At 39.8% G+C, this 19645-nt stretch overlaps 3 protein-coding genes and 2 long non-coding RNA genes across 5 annotated transcripts in view; 2 read left to right on the top strand and 3 right to left on the bottom strand.

The window, feature by feature from the left end:
- LOC145443197 (uncharacterized) overlaps positions 1–19645 on the top strand; it is a 550061-nt gene that overhangs the window by 50308 nt on the left and 480108 nt on the right. The window lies entirely within an intron of this gene.
- The window catches only part of LOC145443209 (uncharacterized), a 451826-nt gene that overhangs the window by 139568 nt on the left and 292613 nt on the right, over positions 1–19645 (bottom strand). The gene's annotated exons all lie outside the window — the stretch shown is intronic.
- LOC145443194 (uncharacterized) overlaps positions 1–19645 on the top strand; it is a 267709-nt gene that overhangs the window by 183666 nt on the left and 64398 nt on the right. The gene's annotated exons all lie outside the window — the stretch shown is intronic.
- LOC145442711 (uncharacterized) lies at positions 736–11507 on the bottom strand. Its single transcript, XM_080320694.1, has 4 exons — positions 10805–11507; positions 6649–6830; positions 2778–2997; positions 736–913 (listed from the first exon to the last, which is right to left on the bottom strand). Exons 1-3 carry the CDS (start codon positions 10930–10932, stop codon positions 2819–2821), a joined length of 489 nt encoding a protein of 162 aa, XP_080176820.1. The 5' UTR covers positions 10933–11507; the 3' UTR covers positions 736–913; positions 2778–2818.
- On the bottom strand, positions 16791–19133 carry LOC145443303 (uncharacterized). Its single transcript, XR_013916382.1, has 2 exons — positions 17627–19133; positions 16791–17471 (listed from the first exon to the last, which is right to left on the bottom strand). It is a non-coding gene; the product is annotated as an uncharacterized LOC145443303 (long non-coding RNA).

Here is a 19645-nt window from a genome sequence, read left to right as displayed (position 1 = left end):
CCGGATATAGGAAAATTAAGTACTTGGCGGGCCGGATTGCTGAATCGATACAATATCCGCCCATTTATCCACATTCCACATATACAAGGAATAAATCGCATTTAATGAATACATTTTAACGACAGTAATGTCACTTCAAAGCCATTTCTCGCCGATAATGACGAAGACAATGTGGATTTGAGAATAGCATTGTCATACAGGCGCCGCCATGTCTGCTTCTATCTGATCAATCAACACACGGTGCAATCCTCAATTAAGATTTCAAGGAGTTCGATAACCCCGGTACCCCTAATTTACCAACACATATATTCGTTAGGGTTGAGTAGGTGACGAGATAGCATCGTTGTTCAACTGTGTGGCCTGAGAAATCTCGATAATGAATTCATGCGGTCCGCGACCTCTACGAAATTTGAAAAGTGGCCCGCGACCCGTTTTGAGTTGGCGACCCCTTGGTATAAGCAGTGTTTTCGTCTTACAAAAGCCTGGAAGTGTGCCGTGCTACAAGTCGGCGGTTACAGAATGAAAAATAATAAATATCAGCCTGGTGTAATTGACCATTGTAGTCGAAAAACACCATGATTACCACAAACGACATTAGGGTTGAGTACATCGCAAATGCCGATAATGCAAGTCTTCTCGCTTCGACGAAATTACGCGTAAGCTTCACTCTAGCACGCTGCGCATATACGTATATAATAACATGCACTATGCAGTCACTAAAATTTGACGTTGTAAGCAAGTAGTGGAAAATCTCGGCAGACTAGGGCCGCGGGCCACATTATCATGTAAAACGGAAAACTGTCCGCGGGCCAGACAAAATCCCTTAGCGGGCCGGATCCGGCCCGCGGGCCGTATGTTGCCCACCCCTGACTTAACCCATTGCATTCCAGCTACTACTTTCCAGCCAACATTCCTGTGCGTTGGAAAGTAATAGTTAGAACTGAGCACAAAGATTGGAGAACTCGAATCGGGATCGAATACTAGGCTGCCTTTTATGATTTTAGTCGAGAAGTGGAATATGATTCTTTCGAATCATGTGGTCTTTCGAAATTATGTGCTTCTTAGCACTAAGAGTTAATTTATCAACGAAAATTATAGTTCGATAGTATTTTACCATAATATCATACAAAGGTGTCGACACCAGCAAATCTCGTGGCTCACTGCGATTGCTCTACGTCATAATTTCCATTTGGCTGAAGGCAATTTGACGGTATTTTTTTACCGGCTTGCCGAGCGCAAATTTTGATAAAATTAGTATTAATCGAAAGCTACCGGTGAACAAATTACGATAATATAAATTTGATTGTGATGGTATTCCTGGAACCCCTCAAAATCAGCCTCTCATTTTGCATTGTAACGGAGTTATTCATTGTGACGCAACAAATCCGGCTGGAATAATCAGCCGCAGCTCCGAGCAAGTAAGAGTGAGAGTGTGAATACTCTTGCTCAATCGCTTGCGGAACAATAGCCAATACGCATGCGGCTTACGCTGCTTCTCACTTGCTTCCAGACGGCATTTCTGCGTCGCAATACCAAGCTCAGTTACAATCAAAATTTGAGGATGATGTTTAGGGGTTCTAGGACCACGAGCACAATAAAATTTGTGTTGTCGTAATCGGTAACTTTCAATTGATATCAATTTTATCAAATTTCACGCTCGGCAAGCCAATCAGAAATTAAGGTCAAATTGTAATCTGCTAATTGGAAAGTGTGACGTAAACCTGTCGCAATGAGTCATGAGATTTGCGTATGTCCACACCATCGTATGACACTAGGGTTTACTCCGGGGGCGGTCAACATACGGCCCGCCCGCGACGGGTTTTGAGTGGCCTGCAGAGAATTTTTACTTTCTGGGTGATATTCTAATCTGAAAGTATTGACAAAGCTTATTCGTCACAGAATGATTCCAAGTTTGTCAACCTGAGAAAGATTGTCATAAAACTACTTGTTCTGTTCGGGTCCACCATACATGGGCCTACATTTGCGAGCAAACATTTTTGACCATGAACAGGCTCGTTCCGATATAACTGATGTTCACTGTTTACGTGCAGTCGTACTAAGGGTTTCTACATCCGACATGCAGCCAGTGTTCAAAGAACTTGTTAATAACTTTGAACGACCGCAGATGTCTGATTGACTTCAACAGCTATTGAAGTAGGCTACACTAGGGCAATATATTCAGTAAATACTGTTTTGGTCTCTATACTTTAAACTTGAAGTGTACAGTAAATACGATTTATTCCTTGTATAGGTGGATAAAAAGACACGATTAATGTATCGATTCTGTAATCCGGCCCACCAAGTAGGCCTACTTCAATTTCCAAAATCTGGCCCGCCTACCGGAGAAGTTTGCCGTCCCTGGTTTACCCTCTGGAAGGTTGATATCTCGATTGGTCGTATCGTAGCATACGAAACATGTAGTGCAAGTCTATGCGCGTTACTGGAAATCACATATCTGCAAAGTCGTGATCGAACCACTGGATTGTCACCAAGTCCAATGAAATAGGCACGCTTGACAAAATACCAAAGTATCTTTGATTTTGATGCACAACTGGCATTATATTCCTAGTGGCAGCAAAAGGTAGGCCTACATATTAGGACTTATTACGCCTTTCATCTACTGTCATAATGAGTGATACTCGAATATTCGACTCAACTCGAAACTCAATACTCATTTCATAATCGAATCTCTCAGGTACTCGATTTTTCCCAGCCATAGTAATGATTATAAAGTGCTACATTTGAGAGAGTTTTAGACTGCCCATGGCGTATCATACGTGTATTGTTCTTTGATACCGATCTGAAGTAAATCTCCGTATCACCTCTGTTCCTTATCGATCTCAGTCTGATTTATTCTGTCGTCTGTTCCAACCACAAAAAGAACCGCGAGGCGAACGGCTTGAAGTAGGTCTTGCGCTCCCCACGTCTGCCGTATGATATTGCGTCGCTTGGCGTTCTTGATGTTGGATTTCACACAAACGATCATGGACCAAAGCGCTATAAGCATCAATAACATTATTGGAGGAATGTAAACCACGGGATCAGAAAGCATAAGTCCTTGTAGCAATTCAAGTCGGAGTTTGGAGTAAGGGAAAGAAAGGCTGCTACTAAATAGATCCGGTCGGACAAACTTTGGTAATATTGAATTGTTTATTATATTGTAAACAAAGTACAGGTATGTGGAGTGGAAACTCTGCGTTGAAATGCTTTCATAAGGCTGAGACGTCTACTCAACACTTTAATTTTAACCAGGACATAACCAGAACAACTTTTAATATAGTAAAGTGCAGGAGTGGGCAAACTTTCTGAGCTCGCGGGCCGCACTATATAAAATTGGATTATAAACCAAAACGCAATGTTGGTATTTGATTATATAGTGAGGACATGGAGATAATATATGTGTTTCTTTAAAACAAACCAAACATTGCTTTGATGATATCGTAAACGCATCAGAACGATGGTTGAGAGGTTTCATAGGATGGTCGACCTCAATAACCAATTTTTCAAAACTATAGAGAGGAAGGTCGGTTCGTCCCGATTCTTAGAACAGGATTGAAATTTAAATCTGTGAGCGGCGATCTGTTCATAGATTTACTAATTTCACTTTTGGTTCAGTTCCATAATACCCAATGCTCACAGAATCATAACCATGTTAGCTTCAAACACGCTTCTACTATATGTGTAGATAAAATATAAATGCCCAATTCTACGCATACAGAGAACGAATCTACCTAAGACACGCGTAAAGCGGGTTTTATAAGCACATCACCGAAATAATTAAAACTGGAGTGGCCAATCTGAAATCCCACATCCCACTCATGATTCTAATTACGTCAATCTCGTTTAAGATATCTGTAAAATTTAGCAGTTGAAACCTTTCAAACCGTGTGGGCCTTGAGATCGGGCTGTCGCGAAAATAAATTAAACATAAAAAATAATATAGGAAGTATTTACCTTAAAACAGTGGTTCTCAAACTTTTTAAGACACGCCTTCCCCCCCTTATGATGGTGAAAGATTTCGTGCCACCTTATCGTCATATCACAAAACGCAATCAGGTTGCTAGCAAACCTAACGGATAGTTTGATGGCATGGAAGGCTACGGCTATGGACAGACCGTGTTATTTTTGGCTTATGCCAAAACTGCCAAAATTAGCTTCTTTTTGGCATTTTTCAATTTTTTATTTTTGGAAGTTTTGGCATCGACCTCTAAATAGATATTTTCAGACTCGAATTAGTCACAAAAACGCTTTATTTGGGTCAGTTTATCAAAAGAGACCAAAAGATGTGCAGCATCCACTAATAATCAGTACCAACTAACAATAATAAGAAGGAAAAACCTAGTGATTACATAGGTTCATAATATCAAACGAAACCACAAAATGTGCAGTATCCATTCGGAATCGGTGCCAATAAGCAAAAAGAATGAGAAACCTAAGAAACACGATAAACACCTGATTGTTACCGCTTCTGAATAGACTTAAATTGTTAGTACTGTAACAGTGCTTCCAAACTCATGTCAGCAAAGTTTCTCCTGAATTAATTTTTCACCCAACGAAATTTATGGGTTCCGGATCCATGAGCAGAATACAATTTATATTCTAGTAATCAATACAGCGGAAGCTTTCCATTGATACCCGTTTTATCAAATTTAGCGCTCGGCAAGCTGGTCAAAAATGGCCGTAAAATTGCCTTTGGACGAATGGAAAGTATGACGTAACCCAAGTGCAGTCAGCCGTTCAATCTCGCTGTGCCCACACCATTTAGGACACCCTGCTTTCTCCCCTAATGGGTGGGCTGGACCCATAGAGTAAGATACCTGCCCTTCACATACGCTCTTCTCGCCTGTAATTCGGTCCTGTTAACACAACACCATGAACGAAATACACTATTGGCAGGCTGTGTTATTTTTGGCATATTCCAAAATTTGGTTATTTTTGGCATTTTCAAATTTTTATTTTTGGCAGTTTTGGCATCTGGCTCCTGAAATGCCAAAAATAACACGGCCTGGCTATGGACGAGAGATTGTTAAATGTGAAATTCAGACTAAATACAGAGCAACAAGTATGAAATTGTTGGTAAATCACGCCGAGCGCAAATTTTTTTTCAGTTGAGCTCAGCTTTGCGCCCAATTTCTGATGCTTTCACGCCACCCAGTTCGAGAACCACTGTCCTAGAATTATAATGGTGAAATATACCGAGAAATAGTTTAATCAAGTCCCTGCATTATTTCGATTTTTAGTACGCATTTTATAAATAATTTTTTAAAAAATTTTCACACTACTCTCGCGGTCCGCATGCGGCCCGCGGGCCGTAGTTTGCCCACTCCTGGTATAGTGCTTTGTATGACGACGTTGGAAGCGGTAATGTCGTCTTCACTTCCCATCATCAATTATGATCACCATTGCATCTTTAGAGATAGTGGCGAAATCATGAAATTATGAGTATAAACAAAATTTGAAACCTAGTTTTCTCTATGTTCCCGTGGATTATGTGGTAAGTTTTTGATATGATATTGTGATTGTACACCTCCCAGAGTTACATCAAGCACGGGTATTAATTTATTGTGACAATAGTCGCTGAAGAGATATTGGCGAAATCATGGATTTTTAGGCATAAAAATATTTTGAAACCAAGTTTTCTTGGTTCCCGTGGGTTATATGACAAGCTTCCGGTATCTCGTTGCATAACTCCCAGAGTTACATCAAAAACTCGCAATAGTCTAGTTATGGTTGAAGCCGAATAAATAAGGATTTATCTACACGAAGTCGGTAGATATCCTATTTGTTAGGGTTACCACATTTTGAAAATCTGAAAAAAGGACACTTTATCGAAATTTTCATACTTGCAAAACCGAAGGAAAATGCTGAAAAAATGGTAAATTTTTCCCACGTCGTGGTCTATTGACTTAAAAAAGGTCAACTTTCTCGCTCAGTGCCCAAAGCACAAGTTTTTATTCCCCACTTTCTAGTGGTTGACTAAAACAAGGGCAGCTTTCCGGCCCAGCTCCCGAAATACCCGGCGGAGCGTTACTTCAGTGCTGATTTACTGCATCTAAGTCGATTTTTGCCATATATTTAACCAGAATTCTCAGAAAAGAGGACAAAATCTCGGAATAGAGGAAATTTGGGCGTCCTCCGAGGATACTTTCAAAATAGTCAAAAAAGAGGGCAAATCATCCTAAAAGAGGACTTATGGTAACCCTACTATATGTAGCATGGGTAATCCACCATCATGACCGTGTACGTTGTTATCAACGGATACCAATAGTTTGGAGAAGGACGATGATAATCGCCACTGTGCTCCTCGCAATTTTGTGCTCAAATTATGAATCTTACGTCAGCCCTCCGCTTATATAACATTTTACTCTGTGCTGTAACTGGAATGTAAGTTGCTAGGGGCGAGTAATCTTCAATGCTTGAATCAGTCCTCGTTAATAATGGTTTGGCTTTGGTTGGGCGATGACACAGTAATAAACAAACATGTATTCAAAAACCTCTATCCTAAATCTGTACAATCTCGTCTATGATATGGTGTCAAACAGGATTAATATATCAAAAAAATGTTGTCTATAGTAAGACAATATTCCTGTTATGGACGAAGCGCATATTGAAGTAGGTTGTTACGACCAAAGAGACAAAACGGGGCACCTCGTTTTTCAAAAGCTCCATCATTGCAGCTGATATTCCTCGGATACAGGATGAATTCGAACTCCTCTCTTGGGGTATCCATTCTAGCCATTAATGATGTGTTACCATAACCCAATACATTGAAAGCGCTTAGATTTGTTGTAGGAAGTCTTCCGGTGAGATGCGGTGTAGGAAGGGCATCTCTGTGAAATAAATTTGCAATTATTGCCAGTTTAAACGATTATAAGACTACTTTTTTTTACTTTCCAAGTTTGGTAAAATAACGCTGCGATGGTCAAAGTAATCAGTGTTGCTCTCAAGTAGGAGTATGCATAACGTTGAAAATGTCTACTCAATTACAAGTAGACTTCCTAATTTTAGGGACATGTAAAAAGTATTTCACGTGCAAGTAGAAAATGAAGATCTGAGATGTTTTTAAGTAAATACTTTCAAATATTGTAGATTTGGTCGATGGGTCGCATATCCTAGCAGTTGATCGGAGGTGGCCAAGTTCCAAACTGCAGTTAGCCTACGTCTTGGCTCATAACGTAACATCACCAATGACTAGGGCTGGGCAGAATCGAGTACCTGAGTGCTTCGATTCTGAATCACGAAATATGCTTCGAGTCGAGCAATCGAGTATCACTCATTATGACGTCATACGACAATGAAATACGTCAAGGTTCAAATATGTACCGCTTATGCCTAAACAAAGAATATAATGTCTGTTATCCATCACATAAAACTACGTTGGTATTTTTTCGACCATACCGATTTCATTCCACTTGGTGACAATGTTTTGGGATGATCATTACTTCAAAAATGTGCTACGTCCAGTAATTTTCGTAGTTTTGTACTATATGTTTTGTATGCTACGGTACGTCTAATCAAGGTTTCAAGGGTTCAACAGTGAAAATTAGTATCGAAACTATACTTCTCATTGATAAATTAAAATTAATACTCGATTCAGATTTGAGTACTCGAATCATTGTGCCCAACCCTACCAATGACACTACAAATATTGCAATTTTCCGAAAATATATTAGGTTAAGGGGGATCTTTTGCTCAGTAGTCATGACAATTTGACTTATAATAGCGATTCACGCATGCCACAAAATACTTTTAACTTTAAAAATTACAGACTGAGTATAGATTTGCCTAAAACTGTTAGGGTCTATGTGGAAGAAATCACAAAACATAACCAATAAATAATAGAAGAAAGCGAAACTTGCTTGAGTACTTGGAAAATGTAGCAGTAGTTAGGTGGTGACCACCCCTGAGTAAGATAAGCTTTTGTAGGATGGTTTGCTTATCATCTATAGCAGCGGTTCTCAACCTTTTTGGACATGCGCACCCCTTGGCGATGGTCGAAAAAAATTGCGGCTCCTGACCCCCCCCCCCTCCTGCACTTATCGTCATGTCAAAAAGAGATCATTATCTGATACAGAAGTAGGCAACCTTTTTGCTAATCACGGGCGCATTTCGACTACTTATGTAGCATAAGGCCGCATTCCAAGGCATAGCCGGTAATGAAGTAACTGAACGCAAAATACCTATCTGTCCATATCCATTCCCAGTGAACTCCGGACTATTCTAATTTTCACAACGGCCCATTGTATGCACCGAAATCGCGAGTGGCAATGTTATGAAGAGTTGCTGGGGTTGGATATTGTCGCGCGGTGAATTCCGTAATTAATAGTAGCAATAGGGCCTACCACATATTACGATCAAATATTTATCCTTTCTCAGCCCATTTGATCAGATTCACCGGTAGAGTTTATGATGGGGTGCTTTCGAAAATTTAGGTCAAGTTATAAATGATAATGCATCTTCGGGTGGGCCAACTGTTATTAGTCACTTCGTTGCATGCTGCTGTTTCTTGACACCCCATCCGGATTGTCGATTGTATCGGTAGTGGAAATAGTGGAAATATATTGAAATCGCCCAAATGTACCATAAACAAATTTCTTTCGTGCGGAGCACACGATTCTGATTCCGGCCCAGATTGAGAAGGGTGATACTATATTCTAATCGAAAAATGAGGTAATGTTGAATTGCGCGGAACACGAAGAAAATTTCAAGATTAATTAAAATCTCTCAAACATTCGGGAGTGAATTCGTTATTTCAATTTGCATGTCGACGGCCGCCAACATACTAATTGCATTAGGTGTTGGACGACCGTACGAATTCCCTTCTACGGGCGCAGGTTGCCTGTCCTTGATCTAATAGTATAGATATGGTATATCTTACGCCAAGTTTGAATCTGCATTGCAGTTGTTGAGTCTTTACCATTTCTGACAAATTTCCCTAATCTTGTTTGAAAATAGCAAAGAACATTGAACAGGACATCAATTACATGGTACCCTATAGTTTGCACTGAGACTAATCCTAATGCTGGTAGTGACTACAGAGAGCACGGCGTCGTTCTGTCCTGCCATGCTAAATTTGATCAGTTTTGGAATTGGGTGGATTTAGGGTAGCCTGATTGAGGGCGAAACCGGGCAACCTACATTGCATCTAAGTCTGTCTTCGGCAGTGCAGTTCGCCAGCTATTAACAACCGCTACCCAGCGCACCGAGCTTTAGGCTACTGCCAAAGCTATGAAGTAATGAATGACTTTAACGTGAGAATTGCACTAAATCTTCAAAGAATATCACTAATTTGCTCAAATTCTTATATTTGAAGTAAGTAAATTAATGCATCCATATTTTTCAAATGAATTGCCTCCTATGTTTAATGATTTCTTCGTCCTTGCTCAAACTGTTCACTCACACAATACCAGATTTTCCTCCCAGGGCAACATCTATTTTCAACGACCCACCAGTAACCTCACAAAGAAATCGATCGACTATGCCGGTCCTGTCATATGGAATTCTATACCCTCATCAATACGGGACCTCCCATACCACTCCTTTAAAAAGGAATTATTCAGTCACCTTGTCTCCCATTATTACTGATCCGCTTGTCTCACACCAAATATGTCTATTGTTAGCATTTTATTATTATGCTGAGCTGAATTGAATTGGTTAATCTCAACCAATTGCATCCAAATTTATGACACAATATCTGTATTTGTTAATGCAGGGTGTGATCAGACCAGTTGACCCTACCCAGAGTCATATCGGTCACACCCTGTCCTATACCGTTAAGTTAATTTATTGTTGTTTCATGTGCCAATGTTGTTTTCTTTACGATTGGACAAATCAATAAATCTCTCTCTCTCTCAGTTCAAATCAGCATATACTCCGTTAATCGCGTCTGCTGTAGTTTGAATGCGGCGAGCTTTCTTAAATACGAAATAAGTTTCATCTTCAACAATCGTCTTCTCAGAATGGTTGAGAAACACATGTTTAGTCAGAATTCATACAGACTTTGTCAATTTCTCGCGCCCCCCAGGTTGAGAACCACTGATCTATACGTTAAATGGTCACAGCAAGCATACTGACCACGCTAAGGTCCTAGGATCGGTGGTTCTTGAGTGTTATCAGTCCGCGAAACCTTTACGATAACCCGCAAGCCTTTGGTGAAACTCATAAAACAAAAACGTCCATATTCAAATAGATTAGACCTTCAATACATTACCAGGGTTGTAATGACTGTAGTCGTGATATTTGGTAATTCGACTTGACTCGAGTCATTGTGCGTGACTCGAGCCAAGTCGTGTGACTCGAGACTAGGACGGCCAAGACAGACATTGCATTGTAATTCCGAAGAACAGTAAAGTATCCGCATTATTGCTATTACGTCTATCGGTCCTGATACTTGGAAGTTAGTGCCAGAAACAGTTAACTCTGAGGAAAATTACCATAATATGGATGCGAGCCATTCTATATCACTCAATTATGGTTAATTACATATGAGCTTGTAAATATTGGAAATAGAATTGACATTTCATAGGGAGGGAACCCCATCGCACACGCCTTACCACCACAACAGTCCCCATTCGACCGCTAATCAGGCCTCATTACATGCAACCAATGAGGGCCAATACGGGCGTATCATCACAAATCATAAATTGAGTGTCTGTATTGTCGCCCACGGAACTCCTTTACCCAGAGAAGTCATAGTGTTCTGTGGAACACCCGTTCGTAACCACTGCCCTAGAAATTATGATCATAACTCTTTACATAACGTTTTCCAATATTTGTCGCTGTTGAGTTGTGTCTTCCAACTTACAGTGACGAGTAATTGGCGTGAGTTGAATGTACTTCGCGTTGTAACTGCTTGCCGAGCATAAGCGTTGCGATCATTGTAAGCAACACGAGAAACGTGAGTTTCATGACATATTGATATATTCCACCCATCTTCTTGCTTCAATCGTCAATCTTTATTTGCAGCATGAATTCAATATCTTAAAAAAATCGCATCGGAGCGCAAACCCTACAAGTTTGATTCGACATTTAAAAATGCTAATTGGCCACAATTGGCCACTCAACTCAACTAAAAGAAGAGTACAACTGTATTAAAACGGTGTTACAGAAACTGGATTATGACTCTCCCCAATTGGTATTCTGTGTATACTTGAAAATATAGAATTGTTGCTTCGCCAACAAAGCGACTATTCATAATACCCATGGCGTAGCTGAGCGCGCAATCCTCACAGGGTGAAGAAGGGTGGCCTACTAGAGATTTCACGAGAATAGGTGTAGACTCGTCGAAGTTGTAGTATATAGAGAGAATTTTACCAATGTCAAAATTTGCGTATTTCTGTCACGGTAATGTTGTACTTTTCGAAGCGAAAATATGGAATATCTCAAACACTAGAGCCAATTCGGAAAAACTAATGTCATTTTGGGATTCAGCGACATAAAATACCCTAAAATTGTTGAAATTTACTTGGCATCCAAATGTGTGTTGACTAGTGAAATTGCTCATAATGCCCAATAGGGCTATTCAAAAATAACTTTTTTTCCCGGATTCCAGCCATTCACTGATTAAATTGTCAGGTTACCCTAAAAAACGCTGCACACCAAATTTGGTTCGATTCTAACAAGTATAGGACTCCGCAGATCCAATTAAAATTTTTAATTTATTATGGAAAATTGAAAAAACAAATTTTCCAAATTTTTCTGCCAACCCCATGAAATTGTTGAGCTGTCTTCAAAGACGTTGCAAAACAAATTTGAGTCAATTCCGACCAGTAGAAGCGGAGTTATGTGAGTTTTTCGATGAGAATCCTCGGATTATCCTTGATCAGTGGATAATCCGCGATTTATCAACGAAAAACTCACATAACTTCGCTTCTACTAGTTAAAATCGAACCAAATTTGGTGTGCAGCGTTTTTTAGGGTAACCTGACGATTTAATCAGTGAATGACTGGAATCCGGGAAAAAAAGTTATTTTTGAACAGCCCTAATGCCCAATGCATATTTATCAGTCCAATATAATATTTTAACAATATGGCAAACACGACAACTTCTAGTTATCCAGGGGTCTACATCGTACAAAAACTTAGTACGTCCAGTTCAATACGAAGTTTGTACACTTTCTAAAGTTTCTGTCACGCTGGCAAACAATATCAATCGAAAATCAGTCGTACTCGATAACGCACGCCTTGAAATTATGGATTGCGCAATTCTTTGCATGGAAAATTACAATTCAGTTTTCAAATCCACATTTACTCTCTGATCATGGCGAGAAATGAACTCCGTTCGAAGCAGGGTCTTGGAGCTGGCGTCAATTATAAACTGCTCCAGCTCTCTTCTATATCGTGAATTAGCTCCGTCTCCAGCAACCGGAGCTCATTGATACCGCTTCTCCCGGCTCCGGCTCGGTAATTTATATCGAATGATTCAGTCAGAAATCAAAAACGACCGGTGCAGCTATGAACACACAGGGGCTTTCGCGCCGAACCGGAATTTTGTGTGGGTATGCAAATTCCCGTGACGTCATAATTACTCTGTGTCTACTGTCGGAAACGCATAGTCGCATCAGAACTCACTTACTACAGTCTCACAAGAGACATTTCGTGACAATTCACGAATACGCTGTTTCAAGCAGACAAGAATAAATGCACAAAATAGACGATTACATAATGGAAAGCGCTCATCCAATCACTAATTCCATCCTTATATCCGACACCGTGGGGTACATACATCAAATTCACTAGCTCATATCGCGAAAATTGTTCAGGGCTGCTTGCATTCGTTTCTCTAATTACGTTCGCAGATTCTTACAGCACTACGCGATCATGTGCTGGATTGAATTCCAATTCACAGGCATACACAATAACAGGCTGTTAAATTTTGCAGTACGATTAGAAAACTCTCACCAAAGAACGGGCGTTTGCTCGACTAATTAGGAGAGTACACGGCGTTTCGGTGCGTTCGCGCTTCCAAATCGACGTCAAATTACTAGGGCAAGTTTTTGTTTCACTAAAAACCTGAGAAAGCTGCATTTATTTTTTTAATTTTAACAAAAGTTGCAGAAGTTGCATTTAGACATTTTTTTGAAATCATGAGGGTATGAGATACTCGAAATGTATGTTGATAATTTGCTCACGTAAGCAGTAGCACGTCAACAAAATACTTTGCTTATTTCCGAATCGCACAATTTACCAGTTAGTTCAGGGAGTTTCATGACTAACGGAATAGTGGGTATGCCGCATACCCGAAAAAATTGCTAGGTAAACACGGCATACCCAGTATACCTGCGTCCGGCGCCTGTGGTGGGCCGCATTGTCACTTGAAATTCATAATTTAGTCTTTATTATAGTTTTATAGCATATTTTGCGCAATACTTGATAAAAGTTGCAGAAAGAAGTTGCATGAAAAATATAGACGAAAGTTGCAACATAAAACTTCTCCAAACAGATTAAAACACCATACTACATACATTATGAGTATTTACGAAGCTTCCAGAAGCTGTGAAAAAAGTTGCAAAAACTTGCCCTACTAATTACTCATTATACTAAATTTGCTCAGCTCACATAAGCACTAGTCCTATTTTGTGAAATTCATTGGGATAACATCTTTCGAACCGCACAATTGGCCATCGGTGTTGTGCCGTTGACGAAATTCCTGGTATAGCGAATACCCACCTCCCACAATACAGCTATTACGGAATATGCACGGCGTATCTCGCATACCCAATCTTAGCGCGTTATGTATAGACAATTTGAACATGCTTAGTTAAAAAAAGGTGGCGCCAACGAGGCAACAATTCTTAATTTTTTGAACGATTTCCATAAACTTTTTCGAATTCGGCCAGTAGTAAAAGCATAGCATCTTATGAAATACATCGGAACAGGAGCAACTTTTCAAACGCGTACTCCGTCTACAAACAGTACTCAGAACGCTCTCTTATAATTTCATGCTGGTGACGTCATATCTTGAGATACGATGATTTTTGATGTACAATGTTCTTTCCAATTCTCTACTATAGTTGCTCACGATTACCCCTGAAAAGTGTCTGCCGAAAATATTTGGGTCCATTACAATATTATTATACTATTCAATTGTATATTGTAGTTCTGTACCTCCAAGAAGCTCTTCATATGTATATTTGAGAGCTACAAAATTAAATAGTCATGATATTTCTTCATTGTATCATAAAGTATGAAACTGTTTAGTGCTGTGAGCCACATCCTCACAGGAACGTTATATAATATGGTTCGCTTTGTTTGGAATGCATTTATGTTAAAGGTAATCACGGGATGCAGTACGAAATTTAATGCGAGCGAGCAAATATTTCTACCACATGCTCAGTTGATTTACTCGTCACACAAAGCAATAAAATGGAACCCAATACAATTAGCATCCCCGTATTGGAAATTGCACAGGCGAATTTAGGCTGTGCATTTCGGGCTCGATCCAGATGGTAGGAGCCCGTATCTGATGGTTGTTACAACAATCTTGATTCGATCCCCAACATAGCCCATGAAATTACTACATCGTTAATTAGTCGAGTGGTCCGAGCCCGCGATTCAAGCGCGCGATATTTCCAGTAAAGACCCAACCAGAAAAGACAGACCGGTCTTCGACCTCTTACCCATTGTTTTTTTTATACTACAGTCCTTAAAATATGGTGGGTCGCCAGACCTACGTAAGTTATGTAAAGGAGCGCTGGAGGAAAAAATTTCAAGAACCACTATTCTCGATTATTTACAAATATTGATTTAATTGAGTTTCCGAAATTTAGCATACGACTTAGCTGCTAGCGCATAATCCTAAATTATGACATTTTCGTATTACGATATAAAACTGTCTTCGCTGTTTACAAATAACTATTACATTGATTTTCATAAATATATAATAAGACTGATCTGCTCAAATAGGACTTCTTCGGCAGAAACGCCAATGGATAACCCCATGGGTTATGGCCAGAACTACTAAGAAATACGAAGGTCATGTTTGGAATCAGTGCCCTTCAAAGCCGTTGAATACACTCATATATTGGCTCAAAATATGTGTTATTATTATTAATATTATTAATAATTGTGTAAAATGAAACAATGTGACGCTTATAATCTTATCGGTCTGGCAGGTCACGGCCAGAATTGAGTATCACAATATGTAGTATATAAATTAAATAAATCATTCTATTACTGACTAGTACGAACTCAACGACAGGTGACAGGTTAGATGATGATGTATTTCTTCTTAATTGTAACATATGCGTTTCCTCATCCAAGAAGAACGAGATTATCGCAAATATACTAGAATACAACACCGTTGATGCAGTCGCTTTCTGGGCCCTCATTGAGAAGCGAAACTCTGTTTACTATCGGCAAGACAAAAGCTCGATTTTGACACTCACAATGAAAGGCGAGCAGTTACCATAATCGATACCGGCTAGCCTCCCGCGTATTTCCACTATCGTATACCTCTCTACCAAATTTATTGGGCTTGTGAAGCGTCCACCAATAAAACCGTATACCCTTGAGCGATACAATAGCGTGGCGAAAAAATCAGGTGGCAGTGGTTCCCAACCTTTTTCCAACCACGTACCATTTCGAGGATTCGAGGGCTGTCCTTTTCGCTGGCATTGCGACCTGCTTTTGTTTGGAACTGATGGTCTAAAACAGTGCATTTTACCGCAAGCGACTCGCACGCAGAGCTGTCGAAAAATTACTGATGTCGTAAACCGTTTCGTTTGGCGCTTAATCCAAAGTTGTCCAAATTTCAGGATGAAAGTCATTCGATCTAGCCTACCAGTTGTTCCCGTTAAACTTTAACCCGGACTGGATGAATCAATGTCACCTTGTCGACACGAAAGTACTGTCTATATGTCTCTATATATGCCTTTCCAACCGGAGACAGCGGTGTCAAGCATAGGCCCTCAGGCGGCATCCGGCCCAGCAAATCCTTTCATCCAGCCCGCGAAGCAATTATGACTAGATTGAAAAGTACTTGTATTATCCAGCACATTTGTAACAAATGTTGAGATTTTTGTAGGACATACTTCGATTAAATAATCCTTCAAGACGGCAAATGTCAAGCTTGTTTATAAGTCACATTATGACCCCCTAGCTGAAACATTGCGGTTTTTCAGCTGTGACATTGACAACCAATCTCGAGAAAGCCAAAAAGTGCGCACTCAGTTCATAGTTTTATGGGAAAATGAGCCAAAACCAGGTATTCACTGAAACGAAAGCGCCAACTACGAACCCATGTATGCGGGTTACATGGAAAATATATTAGTTACACAAAATTATGATTCAAATATCTTTGGTCGCACTGCTGTATTATTTCTGACTCAAAAGGTGCCCGGCCTCAGAGTAACTCGAATTGCGATTTAATAATAATAAACCAAATTCCAACGTTCGTGTTTACAGTTTCATCAATTATATTCCTTCAACGCATACGCGAGATCAATGCCAGATTACGAATGAAAAGGGAGCATAGAAGTTTGCCGACTTATATCATCGTTAGCACCACTGTTTTAAGCGGTTCTTAACTACAGTCGATCGGCTAATCATCGCATTTTGTCAATTCCATTGTTTGCGAATAAATACAATGCTAGAATAGAACCACTATGAATGTAATATACTATTATGTGTATGTATAAACTTTATAATAAAGTACATACATCAATGGCGTAGGATGTCCTATCTATGGACAGTGGACACCATTGACGAAATGTGAGATAGTAAAGCAGGTGCTGTGGATTCCTCTCACTGCTTTTATCGCGATAAAATATTTATAGAACACAAGACACACATTCGGGAATTCCATGCCGTGTACTCAGATGCTTTTGTCGTATGTAGGAAATCATGGAAAGTACTATAACAATTTGTTTTTAAGTAGGGCACTGTTTTAAATGTGCGTTTAGACTGACTTGTGTTTCATATACAGCCCTTGAATCTGCACTGACTATGCGATTGACCTGCAGGTGTAGCGTACCAAGTATCCATGATATGAATAAGCGATGATTCAATTATACATGGTACGATCAATTTATCAAATGCTTTAGTGCAGTTTTTCTTGACCATATGCCACCCGACATCAGACACGACGAATCAACTTTGAGATTTGAACATATCAAAAAAGATAAAAGTAAAATGGCGCCGTTTCAGTTGTAAAGTCGATTTGAACGCATGTTAATATACTTGGAACAGTTATGCTAATTATAACTGATACTGATCATCTAGCAATAATATCATGGTAAACTCATAGGAAAAGATATACTATTCCAAAAGCCTTTACACGTATCTTCAAAACGTAATCATGGCGTGGAATTTCCACATTAACTACTAAAGACTGGCAACTATAACTTTGTAATTATAACAACTTTGTGCAGAAAGTAAATGCTAATAACAACGATACGAGAGACCTGATATTATCTGACATTTGATTAGCACAAGATCGTTCGATCAGGAGAGGCAGCAATGGAGACCCTTATCTTATTATTATTATTATGATTCTCTTTATTCACAGTCAAACTGGTAGATACACACATAATCCGGGGAGCAACCTGCCCCCAAAGGAAAATGGCGAGATTGGAGTAAATTTTTAAAATTTCAGTAATACATTCAAATTGTTATTCCTATGCAATACACGGATAAATATTATTATCATTATTAATAGTAAAATCGTGAAAGTGGCGCTTATCACAGCACAGGTTTTGTGCGCCATATCTATAGCAGGAATTTAAATCAGAACAGATACAAATAGCATCGCTTAGTCTTAGCGGCACACTCATACGCAGTACGCACGCATATTCAATATAAGCAACAAGCCCACAATGTACAATATGAAAACACGTCATTAACGCAGGCGTACGCATTTAGTTGCTGATATTAGCTGTACTATATAAATCGTCTTGAAGATACTACGAACTCTACAACATTATGCATCCTTCAAGTCCAAATCAATCCGGTTCACTCGAGCAGCATAAAGTACTTGTCTTCTTTGCTGCCTATATTTCACGCATGTAACTAGAAGTGTTCCACATATTCCTCTACATTGCGCTCCTGACATATCGGAACACGCAATCCTATGCAAATGTTTGTTCATTCTACAATCGTCGCTTCTCCGTCTAGGGAGAATCTCTTCACCGTGTCCTAAATTTGCTATATCGTCGGTTATTGATGGTCGTAGATTCTTATATGTTTTCCAGTCTCATTCTTTGGTATAGTTGATCGCATTCGCATCTGCAATGTAGCAGAACAGGTTCCGCGTTACGTGCAGGCTGCATCTACGCACTACGCCCCGGCTCGTGTAGATGTGAGCTTGCACGGACGCATACGTAAGGCAGAGGCTACGGCGGTGAAGAAATCAGTTTGTTTTGATGACGTCACGGGCCAGATTCAAACCTTCAGATAGCTCGCGGGCCGCACCAGTAAAATGACTCAAAAATATTTCCTCAAAATCAATGTCCCTGTCTTTCATTTGAATACTTATCATACACAATAGTATATTACAATATATTACGGATCATGGGAGCTTAATTCTAGCAACACCTTTATTCGCAAACAATGAAATTGGCAATGATGTGATCAGACACAGGCAAATCTCACGCCTCGGTGAAATTGTATCACGTCACAATTTCCATTTGGCTACAGGCAATTTGACGGTCATTTTTGACCGGCTTGCCGAGCATTAAATTTGGTAAAACGGGTATCAATCGAAAGCTGACTCTGCACTGATTACGAAAATATAAATTTTATTCTGCTCGTGGCCCTGGAACTCCCACAATCAGCCTCGATTTTTTCATTGTTATGGAGATTGGCATTGGGACGCAACAATGCTGTTTGGCGAAACGAGAGAGTAGCTCAGGATGTAGCATTGCTGTCTGGCGAAACGAGAGAGTAGCTCAAGAAAAATAAATAAATATATATATATAAAGATGATATAAGTTGGCATATTTCTATACTGTCTTTGTTTTATTCGTATAATGGCGTCGACGCTGCGTATGCGTTGTAAGGAATACAAAGTTAAAGCTATGGAAGCATAGAAAACCAGTGAGATCTATTATCAAAGAGAGCGAGCATGGAAGTCGTCCGGAACATTACAAAGGCCTTATGGACTGAAATTAATGTCGTGGCGCAAATGACCGAATAGGCTATAATAGGGTTACCATATTTTTGTGAAGCAAATTCCGGACACTCTTCAGCGCCCACTAGTGGATTTAAAAATGAGGTATAACACATTGTCTGTTAATATGACGTCACACTAGCAAAGCATTGCCAATCGACTGTATACAGAAATGGAGAGGAACATAGGTCATGAATTGGGCTATGGGGATTGCTACTTGCTGGGGTCCGCAATAGATTTATCCACGGACCGGATGAAATCGTCTGGCGGGCCGTGTCTGGCCTGTCGGGATTGTGTTTGACAGCCCTGCTATACTGATTGGAAACAACATTTTCTCTGCCCCCTTCCGCCCCAAAAACACTGATCTTGGGCCCCCCATAGGGTAATCGATGTAACTTTTTGGCTCTTACTATGCATTTGGCTGTTAAACTTTATGAATGACCTCTGTCAATAATATTGATTCTTCCATATATTAGGCTACTATAAAATACACAAGCTGGTTTCATATCCGGTGATTTCCAACCTTTATGGTCGCGACCT

This window comes from Botryllus schlosseri, chromosome 7 (assembly GCF_051294905.1).
Source record: "Botryllus schlosseri isolate E-star chromosome 7, Bs_hap1, whole genome shotgun sequence".
NCBI lineage: Eukaryota > Metazoa > Chordata > Ascidiacea > Stolidobranchia > Styelidae > Botryllus > Botryllus schlosseri.
Note: the sequence above shows the minus strand (reverse complement) of the source record. Positions and strands in the feature narration are given on the sequence as shown.

Coding starts and splice junctions, on each gene's coding strand:
- LOC145442711 (XM_080320694.1), bottom strand. CDS start 10,932: ATGGGTGGAATATATCAATATGTCATGAAACTCACGTTTCTCGTGTTG. Junction 6,831..10,804: donor CACGCCAATTACTCGTCACT/GTAAGTTGGAAG, acceptor TTTATTTCACAG/AGATGCCCTTCCTACACCGC. Junction 2,998..6,648: donor TGGAGCTTTTGAAAAACGAG/GTGCCCCGTTTT, acceptor TGATGCTTATAG/CGCTTTGGTCCATGATCGTT.